The sequence below is a fragment of the Ruditapes philippinarum genome, unplaced genomic scaffold (assembly GCF_026571515.1).
Source record: "Ruditapes philippinarum isolate M1 unplaced genomic scaffold, ASM2657151v2 ctg3799_1_1_1_1, whole genome shotgun sequence".
Taxonomy (NCBI): Eukaryota; Metazoa; Mollusca; class Bivalvia; order Venerida; family Veneridae; genus Ruditapes; species Ruditapes philippinarum.
Window position 1 is genome coordinate 11,584 of NW_026858154.1, and position 25,725 is coordinate 37,308.

The 25,725-nt window shown below is 32.9% G+C and overlaps 1 protein-coding gene across 2 annotated transcripts; it reads right to left on the reverse strand.

The window, feature by feature from the left end:
- Window positions 1-277: 277 nt before the first annotated feature.
- On the reverse strand, window positions 278-24,218 carry LOC132752300 (uncharacterized protein PF3D7_1120600-like). Of its 2 annotated transcripts, none has more exons than XM_060742610.1 (6): window positions 24,120-24,218; window positions 18,467-18,611; window positions 17,899-18,026; window positions 17,268-17,381; window positions 13,557-13,741; window positions 278-9,725 (listed from the first exon to the last, which is right to left on the reverse strand). In XM_060742610.1, exons 2-6 carry the CDS (start codon window positions 18,495-18,497, stop codon window positions 464-466), a joined length of 9,720 nt encoding a protein of 3,239 aa, XP_060598593.1. In that variant the 5' UTR covers window positions 18,498-18,611; window positions 24,120-24,218; the 3' UTR covers window positions 278-463. The 2 variants fall into 2 exon arrangements, with proteins under 2 accessions (XP_060598593.1, XP_060598592.1); XM_060742609.1 differs by having other exon boundaries at window positions 24,040-24,186.
- Window positions 24,219-25,725: the final 1,507 nt, after the last annotated feature.

The window sequence follows — 25,725 nt, forward strand, 5'->3', positions numbered from 1 at the left end:
ACAACCAATAAAATATTTCAAATACAAAAATTGAAAATAATCAACATGCAAGTAAACATACATAATTACAAAGTCTCAAAATTGGCAACAGATATTTTCAACAAAGTGTGCATTATCACCAACAGGTTGCAATTATAAAGGTTATAATAATGAACATGCATTAGCATTTCAAGTTTACATAGAAAATCATTTTTATCTTAGCTGATTTTAACATTTTGACCATTGTTGTAATTAGGCTATCAAAAAAATTTTACATTTGTATATTTGGATTTTGTTCTGTTATAAAAATGACTGCCATACATCATTAAGGAGACAGACACTGTTAACAATAGCTCACAATACAACTTGAAGCGCAAATTTAAACTGACATCAGGATTTTATTTTCCCTCTAAAGGAAGGCTTAATGAAAATAGCATTACTATTAATCATCTTATCACTTCAAGGACATTTCTAAATAATCACATCACCTGTCCAACCCACTTCTACTTGGTTTTGATCTTTTATAACTTGGACTATCTGAATCTTTATGTTTATCACGAACACTTTTCCTATCTTTAACATCAACTCTGTCTGAAACCTCTGACTCTGATTCAGACCTTAACCTTTTTCCTCTACGATCACGACGAGGTGAGCGTGAGATTGACCTTGACCTACGTCTTCCTTTCCTATAGTCTGATTCATCTCTGGAGCTTCTTCCTTCCCTATACCTTATTCTTCTACTCTCTGGTCGAGATTCAGGAAATTCCTTGCCTTTGACCCTTTCAGTAGTTTTTTCAAATCTAAGTTTTGAAAATCTTTCACTTTCCTCATCACTTGTTTCATTAATACTGTTATCAGAACAATGTTTTTCTTTTCTTTCATTGTCTCTACATTTGTCTGTAGATCTGTCTTCAGTGCCCTTTTCTAAATAATGTCTTTTCATTTCAGTTTTCTTTCCCAAATCATCTATGGTATTTTCAGAATCATTATCTCTACATGACTGACTTTTTCTTCTAGAGCGATATCTATGAGGGCTTCCTGACCTCTCTCTTGAGCCAGATCTGTATCTTCTATGAGATCTTGGTGAATCTGTACCGGACTCATTTCTGTATCTAGAAACTGCAGATTCTTTTTCCCTCCTAAATGTTCTTGACTTTCTTGGAGAGCGAGATCGAGATCTTTTACGATTTTCTCTTAAAGGTGAGGTAGACCTTGAAGGTGGTCTACGTCTTGGTGATGTTCTCCTGTGTGACCGAACAGGTGACTTTCTAGTAAACTTTTCAGTTTTTTGTGCATGCTGGTTATCTGATCTATTTCTTGTCCTATTTCTACCTGAAGAGTAATCATCAGGTCTAATTTTACGCTTCTGTCTTGACATGCTGCAATCACTTGCTGAATCTGTGTCACTCTTGTGCCTTTTACGTTGATTATTGATATTCAAAGCAAGTCTGGTATGAATACAATCCTTCTGACTGCACTTGCATGATGACTCACTATCAATACATGATGTAGCTCCAGATAAAAATCGAACAGGACTTATTCTACCTTTACTTAAAGCACCTGTATTTAACATCATTTTCTGTTTTTTGGGGGTAACTTCTGCAGACATTTTAAGTGGCTGGTTTGTACATTCTAATGCTTCACTATTGTCTTCATCTGAATCACTAAGTTCTCCTTCTTCAACACTAAGATTGGTGTCAGAATTTTCACTTGATTCATCATCACCATCATTTTCATAATTTGCATTATCATTTGAAAGTTGACATCCACTACCTGTATCTAGTGTAACATCATCGTGGTAATCAATACCATCCATTGTGTTATCTTCCAACAATAAAATTGGAACCCCTTTTGATTCATTTTCAATCACCTTTTCAAGCTTTTTAACTTCTTTGCTATTACCATCTGTCTTGTTACAATGTGTTTCACCCTCATCATCATGAAGCTTAAGTTTTGGTTTCTTTGGACTGATAATTTTATTAAAAATTGGATTTTTATCTGATAATTCAAAATATCGAACTTCAGAGTTACTACCACATTTATTTTTTTCTGATTTTGATGGTGTTCTATCTGATCTCAAATTCTTGGCACCAAATTCAACTCTAGAATTATCATTTGAAGATGTAGAGTCTTTGACAGGAGTTCTTGCTTTAATACGAGGCGACTTCCTCAAAGTTATTTCAGAGCTTGAAGCACTCACATTTTCTGTTTTCCTTTCCTTTTCTTTATCGGTTTCATGATTACCAAATTTCTTTTTCACACTGTTTTCTTTCTGACCCTGACAAGATTTTGTATCTAATTTGTTATTGACACTATTTCTACTTTTATTTGAATTATTTTCACGATCACTGCTTTTGGCAAACTCTTTACCTTTACTGTAAGCATTTATTTTATCAGACGCTTTTATCTTGTCTTTTTCATGGCCTTTAATATTTCTTTTTACCATCTCTACTTTACCACTGTCTTTTATTAACTTATCTTTGCTTTCTGGGAGCTTGTGTGCTGATTGGATACTTTTGCTTTCTTTAGAATATTTGTCAGCAGAGGGTTTATTTGATAGAAAACTTTTCTCTGTAACCTTCTTTGTTTGCTCTTCAGCAGGATGTGATCTGAAATTTGTTGCTTTATCCATTGAAACATCCTTTTCCTTGCAAGACATTGGTTCAAAACTTTTACTTTTTATAACATCACATTCCTTAGGATTTATTGCCTCATCTGAAGCAAAGTCTTTGACGATATCATCAGTGTCTTCACTACTTCTTGTCTTGCGTAAATCAGCAAGTGTTATAGACTTTTTGCTATTCCCTGAGGAGTCACTGCTGCCAAACATAGCTCTTAGGATAGCATTACTATCCCCAGTATTACTAGAATCTGTATCTCTTTCACTGTCTGAGTCTGACATGTCGGATTCAGATTCACTCGACAGGAATCTTTTGGTAGGTTTACTTTGAATTTTGCTTTTTTTGCTAGAATCCAATTTCAAGCCATCTCTTTTATTTAACATGCTGTGATTTATTTTACTTTCAGCATTATTTTTTCTATTGCTACAATAAATGCTTCTATTCTGAGAAACTGATGATTCACTTTTACTTTTTGTGACAGGCTTTTTCTCTTCCTTACTTTCACCTTTTCTTGTATCTAGCATTTTTGGAATTGTAAATGTCTTAAATGATGCATTTTGTACAGTTAAAGACATTGACGCATCTGAAGCATTCTTTTTTGTTGACTTACTTACTGTTTTTGACTTGCTTAAATATCCATCAAGATCACCTAGCTTTTTCTCAAATGTCAAATTTTCATTCTTATTCATAGCTCCTGTCTTTGATGTACCAGTTTTACATCTTGTTTCTTCATGTCCATTAGTCGCCATAGCAACTTTTAGAGGCTGAGTTTTACCAGACTTGCTCAAGCTTTGAAGAGGAGCCTTACCTTTAATATTTTCCTTTGTGTCTTTTCTTGATTTTGAATCATGTGCTCTCGGTATTGTTAATTTCAACTTCAAAGAATCATTTTCCAATCTTTGTTTTTCTGCAAGTTCTTTTTTCAACATGTTTTGCTCGACTTTTAGTTTCATTATTTTTTCAGACAACTCTCTAGTAGTGTCACGAAAATGGCTCTTTGCTTCATTCCTTTCTTTTGCCAGCTGTTGAGAACTGCCCTTTTCTTTCTTTCTATCTCTCTTAGAATCTACTGAAATGGTATTCTCTGCTGACATCATACTTTCCTCAACCAAACTATGTTCTGAAGTTTCTTTCAAAACACCAGACTTTTTTCTATCACGTTTCATATCTTCTTCATTTGCTTTTTTGCTACTACCACTATTGCTGTCTTTATCAGTCATTGCATTTTCTACTGAAAACAAATGTTGTTTTGATGAATGTCCTTCACCGTCAATGTTTTTACTTTTTACTTTGTCTAGAGTATTTTCTAATTTACTAGTGTCAACTTTCCTTTTATCACCCAAGCTTTTGTTATCAGTTTTCATTAAATTGGTTTTGCTTTTACTCATTCCTTTTCTTGGGCTTACAGAACCAGAAGTTTTCTCAGTAAAATTACTCTTCTTGCAAGTTTGAATAGTTTCACATTCTTTAGTATCAGTAACCGATGACTGAGATGCCTTTTTCCTCGGACTTCTTCTTAATGGTTGATTAACAATTTCTTTTTCCTTTTGTTCAATTTTCTTATTAGTAGAAAGTGTTGTTTTATCATTTTTATTTTGATGTGCCTTAGATGTCACATTTTTCTCTTTATTGCCTCTCCTTTCAGTAACTTTCTCACTTCCCTTCTTCTTTGCTGTGCAACTTTTTTCAAGTGACTTTACAGCGGTTTTTGAAACTGCATGTTTTGATGCTTTTTGTGAGACTTGAGACTTTGTTCCACAAGGACTTTTTTTTGCCTTACAAGATATACCTGATTTCGGCTTATTTGACAGATTATTCACCTTTGATTTACATCTATTGTTTATCTGCTCTGAAGTTGTGACACATTTACCTGTTTCTGCTGTACTTTGCAATAAAGTATTTTCTTCAGCAAGTTTAGGATCAGGCTTCATAGAATGTTTTGTTTTTAAATTCTTGCTACTTTCTAATTTATTATTTAAACCCTCATTATTAAATTGTACTACAGAGGAGATAACACCTATTGCTAGGTTTTTCTTAACTTCTTTGACTTCAGTTACTTGTTCAGTCTTTTGTACTTTACTTCTAGGGCTTAGATTTGCAAATTTCACTGCAGGTGTTACTGGTCTTGAACATTCAGTTCCTGGTGATGAATTTGATATCTTTTTCTTATATCTGTTACTTGTGTTTTCATCTGAAATTTCAATCGAGGCATTTGACTGCAAAAATTCAGGAAGTTCATCTGCAATCCAATAGGGATTGTTCTTACAAGGTATTACACTAACAGCTTTGTCATTTACACCAGTTATACTTTCATTCACTATCACATTTCTAACTTCCATATCCTTTAGAGTTTCATTTCTACTTTCAGAGCTAGCTATATCTTCATTAATACAAACTGTCTTCTCCATGGATTTTACACTCTCTAAACTTTTTGTCATACCTTTATCATCATTTGACTCACAATTAACACCAATATTGGTTACTTCATTTCCACATTTACCTGCCTCTCTCATTTCTTCATCACCTTCTGTTTCACTATCTGATGAAGAACCAGAATGAGATGTACATGTAGAGCAATCAGTGGGATGGGTGAATCCAGAACTTGAATCTCCAGAATCAGACTCATCAGAAGATCCTGATAAATCAGCACCACACACATTTTCTTCAGTTACATTATCCATTATCATTTTCTCTTCATTCCTTGTTATCTGCTCTTTCTCACTGGTTTTACAAACTTGTGCTTTATAAATGACTTCTGTCAGTTTTGCAGTTCTTAATTCTTCACTGCAGGACACACTTGTATTATCAGTACTTGAGCTTATTATTGGGTAAGATTCCATTTCCGAATTAATACTTGCATTTTCCATTTCTACATTGTTAGGTAGAGGTTCTGAACAAGTAACTTCTTCATTTATTTTAGAGATATTGCAAATAGTTGATACAGCTGTTTCTTCTTCATTAACTTGAGTACTTGAGCTTATTATTGGGTAAGATTCAATTTCCGAATTAATACTTGCATTTTCCATTTCTACATTGTTAGGTAGAGGTTCTGAACAAGTAACTTCTTCATTTATTTTAGAGATATTGCAAATAGTTGATACAGCTGTTTCTTCTTCATTAAAAACTTTTTCACTGTAACTTGCATTACTTTTCAATTCATTTTGTACACAATTCAGCAAACATTGCAACATGTGGGATCTGTCTGGTGATATTCCTGTTGCACACTTAGTGACTTGAATTTTTTCTGGTGACTTCACTGTTTGAATGTTAGGTTTTTCAGAAATACTGGCACTTTGTTGAAATTCCATTTCATCATCAGCTTTCATTTCTATATCATTACATGTAGGAGTTTCTTTATTCAAACCATTAGCTTCCTCAATGTTAGTTTTTGTCATTAATTCAGTACCTCCACTATCTTCAGTTTCCATCAGTGTATTAGCAGTTTTTGCTTTACTGACTTCTTCTTTCTCAACCATATTTTCCCTATTTTTACTAGAATTCACTTCAATATTCTGTGTATTTTTATGCTCTTGAGTAACGAGTTTTTCCTTATTACAAGGTGATTTCTTTGCTTTTATTGTAACTTCTTCAGAATCAGAATCTGAACTGTAAGTTTCCCAAGAAGAACCAGTTCCACTTTCATCTGAGGAAGAATAAGTACTGTCACCAGAATAAGAACTGCCTGAATCATCTGAAGCAGAAAATTCTGATTCATCTCCAGATTGCAGTGAATCAGTCCTCTCAGACATTATATTGGATCCAAAGCTTCCTTCAGATTCGTTTTCTGATGCTTCAACTTTATTACTATTTTGTTCCTTTCCTTTAACAGTCTCTAAAACTTGTAACTTAGTCTTTTCTTCTGTACCTGATATTTCAGTTCTTATTTGTTCACAGTTATCACTTTCCATAGAATCTGAGGCTAAATTTGGAGGATTATTGATTCCTGTTTTCTCTTTCAAAGTACACTGTATATGATTCCTATTTTGTTTGCCATTTTCATTGTTTACATTGGTGACATTTTCAAATACAGAAATATTGTTTTGGATACTTATCTCTATATTTTCCTTACTTTTGCTTGCATTGTCTGTTTTTGGAAATTTTTCGCCATTCAGCAGGTTCCCTGCATCCTTATTGCTTGATACATTATCAGCAAATTCCTTCTGCTGATTTCCATAAAAAGTCTCAATTCCATGATCATCTACATTCTTTGCTTTGTCTAGTTTATCTTCTGTTGCATTATTCATACCTATTATTGACTGCCCATATTTATTAGCAATAGTTTGTAATTCATCACATGTCTTATCTTTTTTTGAATCCTCCCTTTCATTAATGGTACAATTAATGTCTAATGTATTAATTTCATGCAAGTCCACTTGAACGCTCTCAACCTGGTCAACTGTCAACTTAGATTCACTATTTTTTGTTGCTTTGACAAATTCAGCATTATAAATTAATTCTGCTGAAGGTTTTTTATTAGTGATATTATCTTTATGTGACTCAGTATTTCTGTCAGACAATTCTGATTCCGAATCGGAACTTCCTGAAGATGAGCCAGTGTCTGATGAAGAAGAACTTGACCCAGAAGTACTTGAAGACGAACTTTCACTGTCATCAACACTTTCCTCTGCTGTAACTTCTATTGTTCCACTAACTTCACTTCTTTTATTTCCATGTATGTTTACCAGTTCTGAATCTACATCAAGATAATTCAATATTTCATTATCATTCCGACCTGTTAATGCATTCATTTCTTTATTATCAGTTTCCATCTCATCAGTTTTGTTTTGCTTCTTGTTAATTAAACTTTCAGTTGGTTTTGTATCACTCTTTATCAATGTTTCCTTCTGAAATTCTGGTGACTTTGTATTCCCATTATTACACTTTGGGTGCAAGTGTCTCATTTTGATGGTACAATTTTTGTCTGTACACACAAGGTTTTGTAATTTGCTACTACTTTCAGAACTATAATTTTTATCTGTACACACAAGGTTTTGTAATTCGCTACTACTTTCAGTTCTATGTGTATCCTCTGAAGTTTCAGTGTCATCAGTGCTCATACTTAGGTCCCCTGTTTCATCACTTATACTATTAAAGATATCAGAGTCTGAAACAGATGTTATACATGATATAGTTTCAGATGTAACACATCTACGTACTCGCTTCCTCCTTCCAGTTTTGGAACATGATCTTTGCAAATTTCTACCTTTACTTTTTTCATCTGAATTCGTTTCTGCTTCAGTTTCAACAGATTTCTCAGAATTTTTCACTTCTTCAGCAACACAGATATTGTTAGCATTTGTTTTACTGCAGTTTACAGAGGTTTCTGATTTTGACAAAAGTCTTGCAGACCTTCTCCTAGCAGAACCAGGAGTTTCTTCATTTTTTGAAGAGTTTGACAGATTAGGAGAAAAATTTACAGAATTTTCTGTAAGTTCACTTTCTTTAATATCAAAATTTGAATCTGTTTGACTTAAATCTATTTTACTATTATCATTTAAAACATTATGATGTATTGCACTTTCAATAGAAAGGCTAGTTTTTTCAGATTGTATTTCCATTGGTTCAAAGTCATCCTGAGAATCATCACATTTTGAACTAATCTCCATAAGTTCTGTTGTTTCTTTCCCTTCGCATTTACCAGTAGTCTCTGTCGTAATAATGTCATTATTTTCATTGAGACCACTTCCTGGTATACAACTGTCTGATATGTATTTATCATTAAATCCTTCAGATATCTCCTTATCTTTTACCTCATTATATGTATTTTCCTTATTATCCATTTCAACAGCACTGACTTTATCTATGGTATCTATGGAATTAACTTTAGTTAAAATTTCATTTTGTTCACTCATAACTGGTGTTTCACATGTTAAATTATGATTAGACAGTTCTGATGCTGTGAAGTATTTTTCACTTTGAATTGTACTGTTAGTTTCAGGGACATTTTCCATATCAGAAACTTCATTACTTGCATCAGAATAGGATATAATTTTCCTCCTAGAAGTGTTTTCTTTCCTTAAGTCTTTATCAATATTTTCATTCAGCTGTAAATGTGTGCTACTTTTTACTTTGCTTGAAGCTATTTCATTCTTTTTAATAGACATTTTCAATTGTTCAAGAAATTCTTTTTCTGCATTTAAGTTTTCATTTCCTTTCTTCATCTGCCGTTTTCTTGGTTCCATTTCACTGGCCTTTGAAACAGAATTTGAAAGAGTCCTACAATTATTTAATGTTCTTGGATCATTTGAATCAGATACAGGAAATGAGTCTATGTTCTTTCCTGAACTTCTTACAGACAAACTAACTGATGACGAATGAATCTCTGACACAGTTTCTTCAAGATCTGTTGTCTGTTTACCAGATAACCTTTTCAGTCTTAATTTCTCCCTGAGATCTAATACTTTCGGTTTATTCCCTGAATCTTTTATCCCTGAATTTTCACCATTTTCACTACAGCCAATGCCCTCACTACTTTTGTCATTTACATTGTCCTCAACATTTTTACCCTTATTATTCTTAACAATGGGAATGTGATCTTTACTCTTCTCCTTTTCCCTGCCATGTCTTGAGAGGTCATCATAACCTTTCTTTTGTCTATTATCTTTTGCTTTTATTTCATCTTTAGAATTTCTTTCTCTATTTTTAACATTCAACTTTTGATCAACTTTTCTATGACTCTTATCTGGACTGGATACATCGCTCTCATGTTCACTATATCGTTTTGAACTTTCAATTTGGTCATATTTTCTATGTTTTCTGCCTTCATAAGATTTTTTATTTATTTCTTCTTTTTCACTATCATTTCCCTTACGTTCACCCTTATTAATTTTCTCCATATTCTTGGATTTACTTCTTTTCCTACTATCAAAATCTTCGTCACTTCTTTCATTATTTTGTCTACTTCTGTCAAAAGAATCTCTCGTACTTCTAGAATGTCTTTCCTTCTCTTTCCGATATTTATTAGGAGATTTCTCATCATTCCTCTGTAATATGAGTCTTCCAGGACTAGATACACATGGAGGATCAAAGTCAGAATCTATTGAAGTAATACTGGAACCTTCTGTATTTGTCTCCCTTTGATTTCTGAATCTTCCTGGTGTTCTTTGTTTGCCTGTCAACTTTTTTCTGAGAAAAAATAAAATAATTGTTAAGCAATATACATTTTGTCATGAAATTTTGACTAGTAACGAAGAGAAATTTCTATGATTTGGCAAGAAAAATAACCTGCTTTCCGTATGTTAAATCTTTTGATCATTTGTACAGTTGTCATTGATTCAGTGCAAAGCATAAAACCAATATTTGATTATCAGATAACAAATATTGGTGATACATTAATATATTGATAATTGCTTATATTCAATTTTCAATCTATAATTCACTTTCAAACCTGTTTAAATGATTTCCATAAAATATATATTATCTTACATTATGATGTGTCTTGTATGGCCATTTCACGAGATTTTCAAACCATTTTTTCCATCACTCCTATGTAATATGTCCAATATAAAAAATGATAATAGGAAAAAACGAATATCTATGTGGCGTAATTCTAGCATTTGTAGCGTGGATTGATATTTTATGAATTATTTAATTGAGTATAACAACTTTGTGTTCATTCCTTCTGGAAAATGAGTTTTTAGCTTATGAATCCAAAATGTTTCTTTGCACAAACGATCTAAAGTATTGTAAACAACATCTATGGGCATAAATGAAAAGTCGGTAAAATTATGATCGTCCTTATTAAACTGATTTGCAACATTAGTGGAGAATGCAGGATCTACAAAATTGCATATATCAAATTTATGGCTATTCATTCGTTTAGACACAGGTTGTTTGGTTTGACCAACATACTGCATGCTACATTTTTTACATGTTATCAAATATATACAATTCTTGGTTTGACAGTTAGTATGTTGACGTAAGTCAAATATCTCTCCTGTATTTGAACTGTAAAATGACGTACCACTATTAATACGAACACAATGAGAACAGCGTTTCTACAACAACCTCCAGAATGTGATGTAAAGTCACTGTCAGTATCAAATCTAGATCTAACTAAAAAGTCTTGTAAGTTTCTTGGACGTTTTATAGGCAATTATGGGTGTGTAGTTATTGTGAATATTTTTAACACCTTCGTTTTTTGACAGATTTAGTAGGTCCCAATATTTATGAATAGTATTTCCAATATTAGGTAAGGACGGATTATATGTCACAATAAATGGAAGAACGTTTTTCTTTTCTTTATCTTGTGGCCGTAAGGCATCCTCTTGTGACATCTGTGACACGTGAAGAAACGCTGAATCTATAACCGTCTCAGGGAAATTTCTACTTATGAAGAATTCTCGTAGTTTGCTCAGTGAAGTAGAGAACACGTCGTCGTCGGATATAATTCTCCTGTAACGCTTAGCCTGACTGTGGGGTATTCCGTCTTTACACCGTTTTGGATGACAGGATGTATAATCAAGATATTGGTGGTTGTTAGTTTCCTTTACATAAACATTAGTTTGAAGTTCGTACGATTTTCCTTTTGATACTTGAACATCAAGAAACGAAACAGATTGTTGAGATATGGTGTGGGTGAATTTAATGCTTGGGTGAACATTGTTGATTTTGTCAATAAATGTGTTAAGTTCTTCAGAGAATGATCCCAAAGCATAAAAATATCGTCTAGAAAACGAAGCCACAATGACGGTTTAAGCTGACTATCTTTCAAAAAACTCCTCTTCGAATTTCCCATAAAAAGTGCTGCGTACGCGGGGGCGACTGGGCTTCCCATAGCGGTACCATTTTCTGAAGAAAATAGTCATCCCCGAACTTGAAGTAGTTATTTTCAAGAATAAGTTTCAAAAGTTTAACAATTTCATCTGACGAAAGTCTGCTGTTATTATTTCCTTGTCTTAAATAATACAAACACGCATCAGTTCCATCCGTATGTGGTATATTAGTATAAAGTGAAGAGACATCTAGTGTTACCAAATATGTGTTTTTGCTTTGTAGTTTAATATTACGTAATTTGTTGATGAAATCTGTGGTGTCTTTTACATATGATGGCAATCTAAGCATATGTGGTTTAAGTATAAAGTCGAGATACTTTGAAATATTTTCTGTCGGTGAGTTACATCCTGACACAATAGGTCTACCCGGATACTTTAATGGCAGTGTGAAGTCTGAGATTTGTGTGTTTTAGGTAAGATATAAAAACACGGTGTACGTATGTTCGTTGGAAATACATCAAATTCATCTGAAATACAGTCGTTTGTTTCTTTAATCTTATCAATGCATTCCGATATGTTACATTTAATAATTTCTGTAGGATCTTCCGTACATTTTTCATAGTAGCTGTTGTTTTCGAGTTGACGTAAAACTTCCCGTCGGTAATCGTCAGTATTCATAATAACGATAGTGTTCGATTTGTCCGCTTTCTTTATAATTATACTTTTATCTTGTGACAGTTTACGTAGCGACTCCATTTCAGACTTGGTTATATTACTATAACGTTTGTGTTTATTAATGATACTGGATTGCAATATTTCTTCCGTAATAGCATTAATGTAAAAGTCCAAGTAAACATCTCTTCCAGCGGTGGGGGTGAATGACGATTCTTTTTTATTGAAAAATGGGTGTTGGTATTAATAGTGGTACGTCATTTTACAGTTCAAATACAGGAGAGATATTTGACTTACGTCAACATACTAACTGTCAAACCAAGAATTGTATATATTTGATAACATGTAAAAAATGTAGCATGCAGTATGTTGGTCAAACCAAACAACCTGTGTCTAAACGAATGAATAGCCATAAATTTGATATATGCAATTTTGTAGATCCTGCATTCTCCACTAATGTTGCAAATCAGTTTAATAAGGACGATCATAATTTTACCGACTTTTCATTTATGCCCATAGATGTTGTTTACAATACTTTAGATCGTTTGTGCAAAGAAACATTTTGGATTCATAAGCTAAAAACTCATTTTCCAGAAGGAATGAACACAAAGTTGTTATACTCAATTAAATAATTCATAAAATATCAATCCACGCTACAAATGCTAGAATTACGCCACATAGATATTCGTTTTTTCCTATTATCATTTTTTATAATTAAACCCTATAGGAAATATTCGTATTTATTAATCCGATATCTATTGTGTCGTTTTTATATTTTGATGCTTTGTTTGGTGCACTTATCTCTTTTATCATGAATTGGTATTGTTCGTATTTATTCGTTTTTCCGCTAAAGTGGGCGTGACGTTAATTGTAAAATTACGACGTCACGTCCGTTGATATTATTATTATTTATTTACCTTGAAAAAGGCATACATTTGCCGAAACGTTGGAAAAATAAAAAATGATATTATACGTGTTATTGCTGTGACTTTATTATTTTAATATGTCCAATATGTAATGATTGCAAAGGTTTTTTTAATGGATGTCCACTTCTGAATGTCTTGCGTGAATTTTCATAATTTCCAGAAATTTAATTAATCAGTGAAATTTTTTCAAATGTGTATCAATTATTGATTGTCAGAAAAATAACCATACATAAATATCGTTTTTATTGATGACAGCTCTAGTGTCCAGTGACATAAGTTTCCAGCATCCTTCATACAAACTATGAATGAGATTCCTGTGCGAATAGAATCTAAATAGTACATTTTATAACAAATTCATATATGAGCGCATCATGACAAAACCAACATAGTGCGTTTGCGACCAGCATGATTCCAGACCAGCCTGCGCATCCGCGCAGTCTGATCAGGATCCATGCTGTTTGCTATCAGTTTCTTTACTTATTATAGGGTCTGTAAGCGAACAGCATGGATCCTGATCAGACTGCGCAGATGCGCAGGCTGGTCTGGATCCATGCTGGTTGCAAACCCATTAGTTTGGTTTTGTCGTGACGCGGCTCATATAATTTTGACTATCAAATTAATAAACTGCGTAGAACAGACCATACCTTAGTGTATTCAACTCTTTCTCTTTCCTGTTGATTTCTCCTTTCGCAGTTATTAACAAGCTAGAGAAGTTTCTCTGAATGTCTTTACTGGACGTCTCCTGTTTATTCAGTGACTCTCGTAAAGTCTTGTTCTCAGATTCTAGCTGTTGTATCATTTTCATTGCTTCTTCAAATTTCTTCATCATCTGTACACATATAAAACATAGATGTATAATTGAAATATGAGCCGCGTCACAACAAAAAACCAACATAATGGGTTTGCGACCAGCATGGATCCAGACCAGCCTGTGCATCCGCGCAGTCTGGTCTGGATCCATGCTGGTCGCAAACGCATTATGTTGGTTTTGTTGTGACGCGGCTCAAATATATACAGTCTATGTGAAAGTCAATTTTTTTTTCAGGCCACAAGGACCGAGACCCTTAGGTTTATTTCCGGCCCGGATGATATTTTTCAGGCCCAGACTTTTCAAGCATTATTTTATATTAACACAGTTGAATGCAAAAATGATTGTCTTTCTTTAAATTAGTGAGACCATCCATATAAAAACATAAGAAGATGCTGACCAATTGAAATAACTTAAGCAGGGTGCTCACTAGGATTTTCAAAGGAGGAGTTCTTGGACTCCCAAGGACAGAAAAGTAGGAGCACAGAGCACTTTGAATATGTTAAGCCATCTTTACTGCACTTATGCAGTTGACGAATATGATGTATATTAATGGAGTAAGCTAGGTTTTGAAAAGTTGGAGTTTGAACAGAGAAAAAGCTTATTCAGGAAAATGGTAGTATGTCCCAAATGGAATACACTGTACCGTAAAAGTGATTGAAAAGATTTGAAATATAATTTCAAAAACCCTACATCATTAGACCATTATGCTGTTTTCTTCCAGATTCACTCCACACACCCCCCTCCCATAAGAAAATATTCATTGTATGTGACAAACACATACTGGTAATGGCTCCATCTCAACTAATGTGAACAATATCTTTAGTAATTTTAATTCTTAAACTACATTTAAGTGTTATTACACACATTTTAACAAAACAAAGTTTCCTTTTGGTTATGATTTTTTTAATTATAAAAAGCGGTATCGCGAAAATATGTGACAATTGAAAATTTGTCTGTTTCCTGCAGAAACATTCACAATTCTACTTGTTGTTGATTTTGATTATATTAGATTAAATATTTTTTGATTATTTTAAGATTGTTACTTATCGGCTATTTCAACAAGCATCATAAAACAAAATTTTCAAATCTGTAATTTACGGCAAAATTTACCGTTGTTGATGAAACTTTTTGAAGACAGAGTTGACTGGTATTTATTTGACATGTACAAAATAGATCTAAGGTTGGTCAATATCTTCTTTAATAAATTCTTTGCATCACCTGGAACTTATCAATCAGGTCATTGATATTTTTAACTTTTTGAAATTTTATTCGGACATGAGGACTGACGGAAAGGAATTTTTCTCGGACCGCACGAGTTTTATTCAGCCAGGACCTAGGACCGATGGACTTTCACACAGACTGTATATAGTGTTCCGAAAATTCAATGTCAAATATCTAAGTTCTGGTCCGTTTCGTAAGGTCAACAACAAGACAATGCAACATGTTAAGTATCTCAGCTCTAAACATTAAAGTTTCACATAATTAGACCTAAATGTGTTCTATATGAATCAAATAATCCCCAGAGCAGGGCCAATTTTGATCTCAGGAAGCCAAAACCTGTGTTTTGGACATCGTCTCATTATAACTAATATTTCTGCCAACTAGTTTTAATTTCTATCTATCAGTTCAAAAGAGCAGTCATGAAATTTTGAAATTCATACAAAATGACTGTGACCTTGACCTTAGTAAATTCAAACCTGGGTTATGCACATCATCTCATAATGGTTAACATTTCTGCTTGTAGTTTCAATTTCGTACTATCAATTCAAAAATACAGACTGGACACAAAATAAACAGACGGACAGAACAGACATGTCTACTGCAATTTTCTTTTGTTTAATAGAGGACCATTAGCCCCTTCCATTATTATTAGGGAATGAATTCTGTCGTTTTCTTTTGTTAACTTTACAGTTAGAAGGCCCCCTAACACTATTCAGTAGTGTGGATGGACAACCAGGTGTATAAAAATTACATGTTTACACTGAAATTTTTTAGGACACATAAAAAATTCATCAAACATTAACACTAAATATTACCGAGTGTTTAGATTATATTGGATTTAAAGTCATAACAACACTATTAAGGTCATATGGTGATTTTCCAGCTTTATTGATTGTTGATCAGACTTTTTTTATTGGTGGATGAAGACCTTCAGTGTCACTCTGTGCATTACATCAGGCACAAGCGGCCATTTGTGTCAAATCAGAAAACCTGACATTCACTGGATAGCTTTCCTATATGAAATAATTAAAAGCTGTTTATGGGTATGAAATGCACATTGTTGAGAGACAAATGATATAACTCAGCCACTGTGACATCCACAGTTTAATGTACATGCACTGTAAAATTTCCATATAAACAACAAGAGCTGTCACAGGAGACAGCGAAGCTTGATTAATAAAATACTGGACGCAGTAAGGAAGACAAAACTATGAAAGAAAAATCAATTCTGTATAATTATGTTTTAAGTTATAGTAAAAAAATAACATTGTTAACATAAATTCCAAGATCAAGGGGAATAATTCTAGAAAAAGTCATGCTAGAGTTATGAACCTTGTCACACAACATGTGTGTAATGATAAGAAATATATATTTGAAGTTTCAAGTTTGTTTTGTTTTTTTTTATTTGGGTTTTACGTCACATCGACACAGTATAGGTCATATCGCGACGTTCCAGCTTTACTGGTGGAGGAAGACCTAAGGTGCCCTTCCGTGCATTATTTCAGGCACAAACGGGCACCTGAGTAGAACCAGCGACGTTCCGTAAGCTAGCTGGATAGCTTCCTCACATGAAAGAATCCAAAGTCCCTGTCGGGATTCGAACCCACAGCGGTGAAGGGCAAGTGGTTTGAAGTCAACGACCTTAACCACTCGGCCACGGACGCCCCAAAAAAGTTTGAAGTAGATACCTTAAAAAATAAAGAAGTTATAATATTTCTTAAAGAAATCGTAAGTTCAAAGAGAGATAAATCTGTAAATATTGCTTCAAGAGTTATGAACATTGTCACATAAAATGTAATTGATGATTACAAATAAGTATTTGAAGTTTGAGGTAGATACCTTTAAAACTAAAAAAGTTATAGTAAAAAATAACATTTTTCTAGTAAAAAAATCTAAGTTTATGGTGAGATAATTCTTGCAATATTGTGTTATGAACCTTGTCACATAAGATGTGGTTGATGATAAGGAACATATATTTGAAATATGAAGTTTATCCCTTAAGAAATAAAGAAGTAACAGTAAAAAATAGTATTTTTTAAGGAAAATTCTAAATTCAAGGGGAGATAAATCTTAAAATATTGGCACAAGAGTTATGAACCTCATCACATAAGATGTGGTTGATGATAAGGAACATATATTTGAAGTTTGAAGTTGATACCTTAAGAAAGGACATAGTTATAGTGAAAAATATTTTACAGCACCAAAACTTTAATCTGAAATCTGGACGCGGATGCCGGGGCGAGTAGGACAGCTCTCCATATACTTCGTATAGTCAAGCTAAAAAGGTATCAATTCTAAACATATATAATTCAAATTAGCAAACCTCCTGAAACGAATTGACTTTCTGGAGATCTTCTTCTGCAATGAGGTCATCATAGAGGTCAAGGTCATTCATGTTATTATCCTCAGTGCCACATACATCACTACCACGATCCTCCTGTAATCATTATATATTTGGTTAATACAGAATTTACTTTAGTTCGTTTGTGAGCTAAAGCTTATAGATACACTTTTGATTCCATTCCTGTTCATTTGTGTAGCAAGCTATAACTTATAGATACAAGTTAGATTTCGTTCTTGAAACCAACCAGTAATGAGCAATAAGTTTCTTGCTCAAGGAAACGTCTTGCCCCCCTGACAGGGTTTGAACCCATGCAACTAGTGATTATTAGATTACTAGTCTGACATGGTAATCACTCGGCCATGCCGCCAATTAAAATATTATATTGCCTTCCTTAATGACAAGATCTTGCATATTTTCATCTCAACTTGGTAATTTAGGTGAACTCAAGGTGCAATTTGCAATATGTAAATTACTTTCTTTGATCACTTGTCAATATTTTACTTTTAAATACTTTTTCAAAATTTTCATGAAAATTAGCTTGATTCTGGAGGCATGCTGCTTTAAAATAAACAAACGAGATCAATACATGAAATTAACAACACAATTTAACCTGTGACATTTGATCTGATTGTGAGGTATGTTGTACAGTTGGTGTGAGGATGTCCTCGGATTTATGTGTAGACTCTGTCTCTGACTGACTTAAATACATGTCATCTATATCCCCATACAAATCCTCATCTGTAACAACAATATAAACAGAAACATAAATTTTAATGTATTTTCATATTATGAAATTCTATTAAATTTGAAAATAAGCTGTAGGCATTTAATTTTGCAAATATTGGAGTATAACTTAAGATTACTTGAGGGGGGGGGGGGGGAGTTATTGGCAAGAAGGTCTATCTATGAAAGCAATTATCCTGCTGGACTAAAGCTTCAAAAATTTGGCTGTCCCAAAATATTTTTACATTTAGCTGACTTTTATTTTGCCTTATTCATTTCTATCTTCCTATTAAGAGATATACACGTAACTGAATCTTCAACAGATGTTAAAACACTTTTGATACAATGGTGCACATTTTTTTGTCACTCATATAAACAAATATTTATTTGCGTCCTGACACTAAAACATTGAATTTAAAAGATGTTCTACCCGACCTCATATTATACACATATACCTGATGATTCCTCCTTCATAACTGCAGCCATTATGCTGATTTTGTCAGGTCTGTAACAATATTAATCTTTAGCAAGTAGATCTTTTCAATCAAACAATCTTCTGTCATCCGTACTTTTCACCAAGATATCATCAAAATCATTTGCCTGAAAAGATAAAAGAAAATGGGTAAAAGACAGAAAAAACCAAGTTGTATAAAAATTTGTACACCAAGAATCATGACTATATGCATATAGGGAAAATCAATGACCCCCGGGGCGGGGCCAATTTTGACCCCAGGGCTTTTATTTGAACAAACTTGGTAGACACTCACTAGAAGATGTTTCATGCCAAATATCTAAGCTCTAGCTCTTATGGTTTTTTAAAAGAAGATATTTTTCTTTCGGTTGCCTTGGCAACCAGAGTTCTGCATGGAATTAAATTCTTTGAACAATTTTTAAAGGTGACAACCAAAGGAACATTCATGTGAAGTTTGGATGAAATTGGCTTAGTGGTTTATGAGGAAATGTCATTTAAAGTAAAAGTTTACGGACGGACGACGGACGAAAAGCGATCACAAAAGCTCACCCTGTCACTTTGTGACAGGTGAGCTAAAAAACCCTGGCAGTTTTGTTAACCCTTTCCCTCGTGAGCATATTTTGAAAAATGGCCGTTTTCATTGAAAGCCTCCTGTTACAAGTTCAAACTGCTATGAAACTATGAACAAGAGCTGTCGGTAGGACAGCAACGCTCGACTATTCTTAGTGCTTGATAGTAAAAAAAATGCTTGATACAGTTACCTCCTCCTGTTTACAGGTTGGGGTCATGATGGTGAACAAGTGTGCAAAGTTTCAAAGCCATATGTCAATGGACTTTGAAAATATTTGAACTATTACAAAAACTTTAACGTAAATTCTAAGTCGAAAAAGGGGCATAATTCTGTCAAAATGCTTGATAGAGTTACCTCCTTCTGTTTACAGGTTTGGGTCATGATGTTGAACAAGTGTGCAAAGTTTCAAAGCCATATGTCAATGGACTTTGAAAATATTTGAACTATTACAAAAAGTTTAACGTAAATTCTAAGACGAAAAAGGGGCATAATTCTGTCAAAATGCTTGATAGAGTTACCTCCTCCTGTTTACAGGTTGGGGTCATGATGTTGAACAAGTGTGCAAAGTTTCAAAGCCATATGTCAATGGACTTTGAAAATATTTGAACTATTACAAAAAGTTTAACGTAAATTCTAAGTCGAAAAAGGGGCATAATTCTGTCAAAATGCTTGATAGAGTTACCTCCTCCTGTCTACAGGTTGGGGTCATGATGGTGAACAAGTGTGCAAAGTTTCAAAGCCATATGTCAATGGACTTTGAAAATATTTGAAATATTACAAAAACTTTAACGTAAATTCTAAGTCGAAAAAGGGGCATAATTCTGTCAAAATGCTTGATACTATTACCTCCTCCTGTCTACAGGTTGGGGTCATGATGGAGAACAACTGTGCAAAGTTTCAAAGCCATATGTCAATTGACTTTGAAAATATTCAAACTATTACAAAAACTTTAACGTAATTTCTAAGTCGAAAAAGGGCATAATTCTGTCAAAATGCTTGATACAGTTACCTCCTCCTGTCTACAGGTTGGGGTCATGATGGAGAACAAGTGTGCAAAGTTTCAAAGCCATATGTCAATTGACTTTGAAAATATTTGAACTATTACAAAAACTTAAACGTAAATTCTAAGTCGAAAAAGGGGCATAATTCTGTCAAAATGCTTGATAGAGTTACCTCCTCCTGTCTACAGGTTGGGGTCATGATGGTGAACAAGTGTGCAAAGTTTCAAAGCCATATGTCAATTGACTTTGAAAATATTTGAACTATTACAAAAACTTTAACGTAAATTCTAAGTCGAAAAAGGGGCATAATTCTGTCAAAATGCTTGATAGAGTTACCTCCTCCTGTCTACAGGTTGGGGTCATGATGGTGAACAAGTGTGCAAAGTTTCAAAGCCATATGTCTATGGACTTTGAAAATATTTGAACTATTACAAAAACTTTAACATAAGTGATTACGCCGACGCCGACGCTCGGGTGACTGCAATAGCTCTACTTATTCTTATCGAATAGTCGAGCTAAAAATGCTTCAATACTAATCAAACTTGGCACAAATGTTGACTGGACCATTGCCTTTGTAATGACATTCTCAATTTTAAATTTCCTAAACCATGGCAATGAGGGGACATCTCAAAATTGCCATAAATCACTATTTTGCCTTAATTTTTTCCATCGAAATTTATTTCAAAGTGCTGCAACTTCTCAAGGGATTGAGATAGAGTCAAAGGCTTTTCAGCGTTGGCTACACGTTACCTTATGATCGACCTGGGGTCAGTTTTAGCCTGTCACAAGTCCAAAATTTTCTTGGCGATAAGGGGGACTACCGCCCCCCTTTAAACCCCCCAAACAGAACGGGGGCACATCCCCCTTCTGGCAACCTCCTGATGTATCTTTTGGATGGGGGGCGGCGCCGAAAAAGTGCTCACTTTTTTTAGCAACATTTCTCAAACGAAAACATGTGTTTTGGGCCTAAATAGCACATTTTTTCACTATTTGAGGCCTAAAAGAGGGGGGGGGGGGGGGGGGGGAATCGAAAGTGCATTGTTTTGTGTATATATAAGGTAAAGGGTTAAGAAAGGACCAACTTAACTTGTTCCCATACATAGTTTATTCATTCCATTATAAAGTTTATTGGATATGAGACATAATATCTTCATAGATTTTAATGAATTTATTTGATTTAAATGTTTTACTCAAGGATGAGCACAGTATATCTTTAAACTAGTTTATTTCAGTTGATAAAGTGGTAGTTACACAAAATATAGAACATTATTCATTAATGGATTTCTTATAAATATTAAAGCATGATATGTACATAGTACATATTTACTTTGTTATTGTAAATGTTTCAATTATATAATCAATGATTGATTAAAAAGGGTTGTTCGACTTTTTTTGATGATCAATTATGATTTTTGTCCAATTAAGACACCCTAAGGAGTAAGGAATGTAGAATACAGTGTTTCTTTTGCACCAGCATGAATAAATTGACCGCCTATACTGGTGAATATTGTTTGTCAGTGACAAAGAGTTAAATAGCTCAGGGGCCTTATTAAAATTTCTAAGATCAGAGGCAACATGATCATATAACAAATTGGTAAAGAGTCAACTCGGCCCTATACCAACTCGGCACAGGTCAACTCGGCCCACTTTGAAAAAAACAAAACATATCAAACATATTAACTTTTACTGATTATGTTATCAAGGAAAGCTGTTTTAAATGAAAAAAAAACAAAAACAACAGATATCTGGTATATCATTGTATAATTGTACCTTGTATTTCTGCAGAATTAATTTGTATATTTAGAAAAAAAATTGTTATGTTTTATTCTTGCAAAAATTACTATAATGTGTTCCTTTCGATGCATTTTGTTTCAATAAAATATGATATAAAAACTTGTTTACTTATAATATTAAATATTTTAAATGTTTGTTCTTTTAACTTACATACATAAAACAACATGTTATACATTTATTAACATGCAATGAATTTTATTATGTCCCAAGGATGGATTGTATTAAGTTTTTATTACCAAATCATTAAAAACGCTTTCATTACCCAAAAAAAGTCATACTAATTTAAGAAAAAATATGTACACTTTTATGGATAAGTCCAGATATTAATTATGTGGTTCCAACAAAACAAACCAAAATTTTAATAAATTAAAAAGTGGGCCGAGTTGACCCGTGCCAGTGCCGGCAAAATCTGATTTTGACTTACTTGTCCGTTTCTATGTGAAGCATTTTTTAACTTGTCCGTATGATATTTACATAGTTAATTCTTAAAAATCTTCACTTGTCCGTACAGGCTGTGGGACAACCTGGGCAATACGGACAATTGATTTTGCCGGCCCTGCGTGCCGAGTTGGAATAGGGCCGAGCTGATTCGGGGGGCCCCCGAGTACATTTTAGGACCAAGCTGACCCCGATTCTAACATTTCACAAGGGTTATTTATTTGTTATTGTCTTTTATCAGGCTGTTAAAAAGCCTGAAAACAGCTTAAAACATTAAATATATATTTCTTAATTTTTTTTTTCTCACTTTTTTTGTTTATTAAGATTTATATTCAGATACAAATAAAAATAAAAAAAAAATTGGTTTTTTTTTATTTCTTTAAATTTTTTCCCTTTTCAACACAACCCTTCTTTTTCTTTGTTTTGCGCCAGACCCTTTTTTCTATTAAATTTTGGGTTAAAAATTCTGTTTTCTCTTTTATTTTAAAATTCTTGGAAATGAAAATTATCTTTGAAGTTTCCCCTTTAAAAATGAAACATGATGTGGGGTGTTTGGGGCCATGAATTCCTAAAAAATTAAATATATAGATTTACCTTTGCATTTAAAATATTTTTTTAAATTTTTAAAAAATTTTGTTTTTGAAAAAAAAATAAATAATTTCCCCAAAAATGACGTAGCCAAATATATTTCTTTCTGTTTATGTGAAATATTATTCTCTATAAACAAAACAAAGTTTAAAAGAAAATATTTATTACTTTTCTAGAAATATGATTTTTTGTGTCATAAGTCCGATCAGGCATTTTCACCAGCCTGTTTTAGTCCAATATATCAGACGTTACAGGCTTGTTTATAGTTTATGTCGGTCAAGCCTGACGTCTTATAGTTATTGCTCAAAAACGCATAGCATCATAAAAAATTCAAAAAATGTCTATTGTCTTGCCTTTCAAGCTTTATTCAAAAGCTTTTCTTGCCTTTTTTCTTTCAATTTCATGCTCAATCATACACAAAAACTCTCAAACAATTGTACTTATCAATTTAAAATAAAATATAAACATCAATCTATTTTTGTCTATCAGCCATACTGGTTAAGCAAGGTGCTTTACAGATTGATTCCAAATTTTTGAACGGAAAAATATATTCGAGAACACACTGACGGTGCATGGGCAATTATTTCATGAAAAAAATATTCCTTTAGAATGTTCTAAGTAACGCTTGCATTTGAATTAGCCAATAAGATTTGCGCACTGTATGGCCGCCATTTGTTTATCGGCTGTAACAGGAATTTAAATACATGAGAGGATTTAATCATGATTTTTCGGATGTGACAGTTTAATTATTTTGTCCAAAGGTATATATATTTTAGTTTTGTTCATAAATAGGTCAAAATTTATGTAAATACACGCTGTCTTAATTGTTTTTCTTTCTGCCCGATTTTCTGGCGGAACATGCTATGGGTTTTTGAGCAATTACAATATGACGTTGCTTTGCCCAGAAGCAAAAATATCTCAAAGCGATGTCATATTTATAGGACTACAGCCTGTTTATGCATGGACAATCAATCACCATGCATAGACCCAAATGACTTCACTTTTGTGTTCATATATCTTTCAAATATTCTTTCAATTCGAAAATTTTGGATTTTTATTTCATTTACATATGACATATTCATCTGTTCAATGAACTGATGAATAATCAGAATATGGCGCCAACAACGAAAATGTAAACAGAGCACAATTTAATCGACATCTTACAATTATTAAGTTGCAGCATCATTGAAATATTAAACGTCCTTGTTACTTCAAAACAAACAAATCTGAAACAAACTATACACCTTGGTCATTGCACAATAAATCACATCTTCTCAGCAATTTCAAACGTTTTATTTTTCACATTCGCCTTTCCATTATTATTTTTTGCACACTTGTTTGACTTTCAAGAGTCTTTGAAGAATATGTTCTACACCAATCGATACAAAAAAGGAATAATCGCAAAACTGAGAAAATTTAAATAAATGTAGCCCAGCATTCTTCATATTTTGGTACATTGTAGTGTTTGTGAAAAAACATGTATATTGTACATTGTAGATCTCAAGAACGCACCGGTGAAAGTGATCTGAATTGGAACTTTTTATACGTATTGCCAAATTGACACTTAGATTCTGTCTCGTTTATGCATCTGCTTGATTTGAGAATGCAAGTAAAAATCAAGCGTTTAAACGAAAAATACAGGTATTGCTTCTGCACGGGAACTGCTCGCATTCCAGTACTACATGTATAATCTTATCTGTTTGTAAATACTTAAATAAATTGTTATTTAAAGAAAATCTATAGCCTTATAAGATACAACATACCTGGGATGTACTATAACATACGTATCGTATGTTCCAGAACATACAGGCATTTTAAAAGTGTATCATTAAATGTAATGATGTTTCATGTTCAATTCTATCCTATCCCTATCCTTCCTTATCCTATCCTATCCTATCCTATCCCATCCTATCCTATCCTATCCTATCCTATCCTATCCTATCCTATCCTATCCTATTCTAAATTATTCTATTCTATTTTTAATCATTATTCATTATTTATTATTATTTATTCCTATTTTTCAAAATTTGATACTTAGAACACTTAATTCAAAGCCATAAATAACTTTAAATGGAACACTATTGACTTTTGAAACTTATACTTTATACATTTAAAATATCTAAATAACTTAATTAAATCATTCTAGTATCATAATTTTATTATAATGCTTATTTCTAATTTTTTATATATTTTTTCTCTATTAATTTCTCATTCAATTTATTTATATTTACATATATAACATTTGTTAAAGTTAGTTCCTGAAAATGAGTTCCTAAAAATTACTTAAAACTGATTTCTGACTAACATCAGGGAAGGGCCCACGATTATGTTGTTAGAACTTTTGGCCCAACCCTTTTGTATGTACACTTGATTATGTTTGTAAAATTACGAAATTGTATATTGTGTGTATATTTATACAATAAAATATTATTCTATTCTATTCTATTCTATTCTATTCTATTCTATTCTATTCTATTCTATTCTATTCTATTCTATTCTATTCTAAAAAGTAAGTTTTTCAGCCGTAGGTTAACTCAAGTTATACTGTGCACCTCTTAGTTCACTGTAATTAACGTTTTGAAGAAGGAAACCAAACAAGAAGTTACTTTTTAATTCAAAATTATTTTAACAATAACATTTAGAAAATTAATTTTTAATAAACTATTAATTTCGTCTTTTTGCAGAAATGTGTAAAATGTTGAACATATAATTAAATTACGTAAAAATCACAACTTTATTTTTAGTTCCAAAGTAAAAATGTACATACAGTATTTTATATACTTTTTTTTACTAAGATATGTCAATTTTGACACGTCTAGTAAGTCACACTCACATGGAAATGTCCCATTA